Here is a 6596-nt window from a genome sequence, read left to right on the forward strand (position 1 = left end):
TCCTCGTCAGCTTAATCTGTGTGATTACACTTTCATCATTTGATCAAATGGAGACAGGTGCGCACGAGTGCGTGTCTTGGTGAGCAATCCATCCCTTGCTTGTCCCAAGAACCATAATCATGGTGTTTAATGTTAAACTAATGATAACAATTAACAACAAACCAAATGCTAAGGAGAATCACGTCTCCACCGTTGATCTGTTAGCGTTCAGATACATCAATGGCTGACAGCCGGCCCACATGCACATGGACGGTTGTTTTGTTAGGAACAAAACTCTTAACAACAATGATAATGATATGAAAGCAGAAACACAACACAATTAGGATGATCTCATGCTTGGAAGGGCAAAACCAGAATATTACAATGAGAGAAGTAGGAAGAAGCATATTTATTACCGTGTAAATCTTTTTGGCAACAAATCATTTGGCATCCTTTTTCCATGGTGAACAAATAATAGTGTAGGAGATATTACAAGACCTGTACAAAATATTAATGTCAGCCTGCAACTGGTAGCTGTAAGCTGTTTGTCGAAGCTTTTGGCTTTACAACATATGCGAGTGTGATTTCTTCTGGGTTGGATTCTGGACTTTCCTCTCGGAAGGTTACTTCGAATAATAACGATTGGTATAAACAGACCTCATCTTCCTTGCAATAATAAACCTGCAAACACAAGCCAAGTTGATTTAACATCACTGACACCGTCTTAGCATGTGGTTTAACAGTATGGTAAAAAAGAAGCATGTGGTTTAACAGTAGTTATACAAAGATGCATTTGTGGAAAAAGTTCATTAAACTATATCTTTTTGGCAGACCTGATTAAACCAGTTTGTTTGCAGGCTAAAATATGTCATACCTTGCAATTAATTCTCCCCAGCGAAACTGAGGGGGAGGGTCTCTTGAAATGAAGAATTGCTGATCCTTCTGGACTAAGATATCCATCCAGGGGATCCATGGAAACTGCAGTTTCAGGCTCAGTTTCTACGCTAAACTTACTGCGAGCTTCCTGCATTTAAAATCTACACATGAAAAATATGGAAAGGGCCATGCAACACCAGCATATTTGACAATAGGATGAGAAACCACAAAAAGAAAGAATTTCTAAATTGGAAGCAACATGTATGTGTTTATTGAAATGAAGAGAGGGATGGTGACCTTTGAAAAATGATACCCTTCGGGTACTGATATTTTAATAGACAAGTTGCCCTCATTGGATGAACCACCATCAACCGTAATGGTCTGCGTGTCAGCTGACGATCGTCTTCTGAGGCGTTTCAAAGATTTTGATTTTGCTGTGGGAGGCTGAACCCCTTTCAGCTCTAATGTATGAAGTTCAACTTCTTCCTTATTTAAGTCTAGATATCTGATTAGACTGTTATTTGTATCAGCTATGAAAATTCTTCCTGTAAAATAGGAAAAAAAACTTTGAATCTGAGCTTGTTACTGGTAAGAAGGAATATATTTGAATCTCACTTTCTGATTTTTCATCATAGGAAGAGAGAGATAAGAGAACATCAAGAATATTTTATGTGCAATTATAAAAGAGGCTTCACCATTTTTCGCTTCAACGATTCCTGATGGCTCTGAAAGCTGCCAGAAGATAACAGATTATTAGAAATGAGTCAAATGTTGACCCTCTCATTTCTTTTCCTTTCTAGATTGTGATTACAGGTACAGATAACAATATGATTGCACCTATTCCCTATTTTCTTGGATCATTTAATTTTCTAGAAGAGTATACAGGCTAAATTATATACGATGCACATAAAATTAATCAAATACTTTAAAGCAACCTGCATAATCTTCTAATAACTTCTGCACCATTAGAAATCGTCAAAGAAAAAACAACAAAATTCCGAACCTGAGCTTCTAGAGATGTTCCGTCCTTGAAGCCAGATTTTCCAATCCCTGCTACAGTACTAACTCTCTTATTAGCTGGATCTAGCTTCTTTATCTGGAGTTTGGAATGAGATAAAGTTAGTACTTGACCAGAAACTGGTAGAAGCTATCACAATATTTTCCAAGATGAACTCTACATAAAAATCAAATTGATGCACTCAAAACTCAAAAGCGCAACCTACATCATAGAATAGTTACTGTCAGTCATGATCTGACTACCTTGTGATTATAGCTGTCTGCTATATAAATTTGACCACTCTGTGCACATAAGACGCCTAGTGGATGTTGAAGAAGCACTTCAGACCCTATTCCATCATGGTCACCAAACTGTATAGAATTAACATAAGAAGTATTATAAGAAAACAGGTGTACTAGAAAAAGATCATGTACCCAGAAAAAAGATAACCTTAAACAAATTGTCTGAGAAAACTGGATCACCACCAGCTAGCAATTTCGATCCTCCTGTTTTTAGGTCAAGTGCCCTAATGGAGCTACTCTCACTATCAGCAATATATAGCTCCTTGAGATCTACAATAACCAAAGAGGAGTTTATAATATGTGAAAGTCCATATACAAAATTACTTATGTGACATTGAAAGTCATGAACTGTGGAAAAGATTGTGATACATTACCAAGAGATAATGAAATTCCAGAAGGCTGTGCAAACGATGTGCTTGAAGAGCTATGCCAATCACCCCAAAAAAAAAAAAACTTGTCATGTCTGGAAGTACTGCTATCAAAAAAATCTTCATTACACCATTGAGCGTCTTCACGTTATCTTTACCTTGATCCGTTCAAGTTTCTTTCATAACCATCACCACTAAAAGCTCTAGTAACTCCACCATCTGTATTGTGTTCCCAGATTTGATGTTGGCCAGCCATGGCAATATAAACTTTCTCATTGACTGGATGAAAGCAGGCATCCCATGGAGAGTTGAGGAGCTGACAGGATATAACTAGAAACTTTTGAGTAAAGCAGAGATGTTTATCCAAGAATTTTATGATTCAGCTTAAATGTTTTAAATATATATTCTTCACTATCCCAATCAAAAAGGGCTTTGCATCATCAAAATTCATGTTTCTGTAATCTTGCCTGAGTACTTCCTTTTCCTCCCCCTCGGTAATCAGAGCCTTTGGTTCCATTCCCAGCAAGGGTACGCACTTTGTCATTAACAAAATCAATCTCCCTACAATAATAGAAGCTAGATTATGACAAAATCATTCAGAAAATGTCAAATAATTCCGATTTAATATAGTTTTGTAGAAGGGGAACATGCATGGGAAGCAATATTAGAAATAGAAAATCATAACCATTCGCTACAGTACAAGTATCAGGACAGTAGTGAAGATTCCAGATAGTTATTATTTACCATTCTAATTTTGTTGCGTAATTTATCTATTGATTCCATGCTTGTATTTCTTATATGCTCTTTATAGGTAGGAAATAGAGCCAACTATGCTTGTCAAATGAACACGGGGTATTTCAATAGCCACAACGTACCTCAAAGCATGGTTTTCAGTATCTGCAACATAGAGGAGATTTTTCTTTGGGTTGTAAGCTAGTCCCTAGTAAAGCATGACCAATGGTTATGTGCCACAGCCAGCATTCAACATGAAACATGAGATGTAAAACCTCATAATGTATGCATGCATTCATCAATGAAAAGAATACTCTAAGGCCAATAACGTGGTTATGACATGCTCTTAAAGACAGCTTATTTCTTACCTGAGGCCGATTAAAGGTGGCATCATCAAATGAACCATCACGCAGACCTTCCTCTCCAGTACTTCCAACTTGGACAATAAAATGTCCATCTAGGTCGGTTACCACCTAAAATCCATGCACAAGAAGATGGTTAGATAACAATCCAGTTCACATTGATTTCCTGCTATAAAAATTTAGCAGGAATGTAGGACTTTAACCTAACATCAATAGGAAACTGAAACAGTTTGAACACACCCACAACATGATATATATTTCTTTAGTTAGGATCTCCAAAAATATATTATCTAAACATCAAAATATCATTTTCCCAAACCTTCTTCCCCCCACCACACAAAACCCCCACCCAACCCCAACACCCCCCCCACGGCAGGAAAAAAAGTAATTATAAAAACTGCACAGAGAGAGCCTACTATGCGGTTATGATTACTGTCTGAAATGAAGAGCCTATTGTTTAGGACATCAATTGCAAGCTTTCCAGGAAACTTTAACGGAGATGTAACTAAACGAGGATCATTGTCTTTCTCCAAACTCAAAGGAATTGGTGCATTGTCCAACATCTTCTTTCTTCCATAGAACAGAAGAGCTGCCTCTACCAAATCGTCGAGATCCTTCCAAAAGAAGAAAATTTATGTTTTATTCATTGACCAATTACTAAGCAGAAATCCATGAAATTAAATGTATCTTGCAAATACTTAAATGGTTATCAATACCTTGCGGCGACCTTCACCGGATACTTGTGCAAGAAGCCTACCATTGGGCCCAACAATAGCAAATGTTGGCCATGAATTGACACCTAGCTCTCGCCATAGATACATATCTCCATCATTGACAACCTAAAACAGGTAGATAGTTGAAATAACTCTGAAATTTTGTAAGCTGAATGAGTGAAATATGGTCGAGCATTACCACAGAAATCAGTCTACCCAGAGTACCAGAACACCCAAATAAAATGAGAGATTTATTTATACTAAAGTAAAATTTACAAACAATGAAGCATACCGGGTGAGTGATGCCATAGCGTAACACTGCATTGCGAATGGCTTCTAAATCCTTCTCGTTATCAAATTTTGCAGAATGGACTCCCACAACAGTGAACTGCACAAGAATGAGAACAAATATATGATCATCAACTAATGGGGCCATAGTTTATAATTCTGCCAACTGGCACATGATTCAGCCAGGTCAACATTATCGATTTTTTAGATGGAAAAATTTCAAAAGGACATGGAATAAGTATATATTCTATTAAGAAGGAAAAAGAAATCGAAGCTTATACAACTTTGTTAATTATAACGAGCAATCTCATAAAATCAGAATATAAAAATAATAAATTTGATATGTCAGAAAAATAGAGAAATTTGAAAGAAAGAGAATGGAAAAAGGATTACCGGCATATCTTTGTATTTTTTCTCCAGAAACTCTAGGTCTGGCAGGACATGCATACAGTTTATACAACAATAGGTCCAAAAATCTAGCAGAACAACTTTTCCTTTCAGATCCTGCCAAACATATTTATCAAAACTAAAGATATACAATGATCTTGGTTTAACCATGTAGAAGTTTAAGCTTTATACAAATTACCCTGCTAAACTTAATGGGAGCTGTATTCAACCAATCAAGTTTTGCTGGAAATTCTGGCACGATAGGAGCAGTTCCTCTTGCAAAGTAAAAGATCTTTCATTTAAGCAGGTTTTACATATATAATTATGCAAACTAACAACAACGATATACGAATAGCTACAAATACAAATTATATAAAAAAAGGCAGCAAAATCCTTATTTACCTAGTTTCCAGGTCCGATATATAGTTCACAAATTGTTGGATTCTTTCAATGTTTGATTCACCTATAAAATAATTAATGGAGGACAAGAAAATTTTAGTTTTCATTTCGCTGTAACTACGAATTCATAGAGACATGTTAAACAGATAATTAGAATTAGGTTTCAATGTAAACTTATCTTTTCATAATAAATGTACAATTACAAAAAATAAAGAAGGACTAGGCAGAAAGGAAAAAAAAAAGCAGCGGGGGGAAAGAATGTACCAAAACCAGAGGTGTGACATCAGTACCTTCCTTCTGTTTAAGAGATGGCTGGTTGATCCCAAATATCACATTCCAAATAGCTTTAGGTGATGCATATTGCATTGCCTGTGTAAGAACCTCAATAGAATGTATAAATTACAGAAACTAGAATAACAAAGAAGCAAAAAGGATTAAGATGTCATCTTTTGCATGCATAAAATTCAACCCAGAGATCTCTCCCACTCTGACTCTTTGTCTTGCCAAGAATTCTACTTTATTGAGTTATACCTTCCAGTTTGAGATGGTGAAGGCAAGACAAGACAAAGCAATCCCCAAGCTTCCATATCTCACAATATCTCGCCGAAGAACCCTGCAACCTGTCCACAAATTATTCTGCAGCCTCAAGCTAAGGGGGTTCAACATGCTGTTTGTTTGATTTGAAAATGCAACTGTGTGATAAATATTCTCAAGTTAATAGGTGACACTGCTCAATATTACAATCGTTAAGTACAAAATCTTCCAAATGTTTGTCAAGCATATACAACTTCAGGGAAAGAAGTTGATCGACCAAATAACAAGGAACCAACATTTCAGAGGACATATCACCATTGCACTATGAGAAACACTTTCAGGGGGACTTACTGTAATGTAAACCCACAAACCAAATACATAGCATATAGCACATAGAAGTGTAAAAACAAATTGGAGCAAGTATGTCTTAGGCTGTTTCTACTAGCATGATTAGTTGGGCAAAATGTAAGGATTGATTAATACATGAAATATCCAAATAAATAACACATGCTCCCAAATAAGAAATGGTTTATTAATCAAAATAACACAATTGAAATGTTGCAATTATAGAACCCTTCTTACCCTCCATCTGAGAAAACCCCGTCATTGGAAGTACCAGTTTTCTGCATTAACCCATTATTTTCTTCTGTGAGTTTTTC

The 6596-nt window shown here is 36.2% G+C and overlaps 1 protein-coding gene across 2 annotated transcripts; it reads right to left on the minus strand.

Annotated features, from left to right (window-relative positions):
• Positions 1-319: 319 nt before the first annotated feature.
• LOC117629922 (protein SUPPRESSOR OF QUENCHING 1, chloroplastic-like) lies at positions 320-6594 on the minus strand. 2 transcript variants are annotated; one of them, XM_034362589.1, is made up of 21 exons: positions 6520-6594; positions 5935-6095; positions 5694-5772; positions 5407-5467; positions 5204-5279; positions 5011-5121; positions 4622-4717; positions 4333-4455; positions 4033-4230; positions 3623-3727; positions 3398-3462; positions 2990-3083; positions 2681-2838; positions 2529-2578; positions 2303-2424; positions 2116-2223; positions 1859-1951; positions 1551-1587; positions 1153-1400; positions 854-1003; positions 320-660 (listed from the first exon to the last, which is right to left on the minus strand). In XM_034362589.1, exons 1-21 carry the CDS (start codon positions 6542-6544, stop codon positions 496-498), a joined length of 2325 nt encoding a protein of 774 aa, XP_034218480.1. In that variant the 5' UTR covers positions 6545-6594; the 3' UTR covers positions 320-495. The 2 variants fall into 2 exon arrangements, with proteins under 2 accessions (XP_034218480.1, XP_034218481.1); XM_034362590.1 differs by having other exon boundaries at positions 5935-6023; positions 6520-6586.
• Positions 6595-6596: the final 2 nt, after the last annotated feature.

Source organism: Prunus dulcis, chromosome 6 (genome assembly GCF_902201215.1).
Source record: "Prunus dulcis chromosome 6, ALMONDv2, whole genome shotgun sequence".
Taxonomy (NCBI): domain Eukaryota; kingdom Viridiplantae; phylum Streptophyta; class Magnoliopsida; order Rosales; family Rosaceae; genus Prunus; species Prunus dulcis.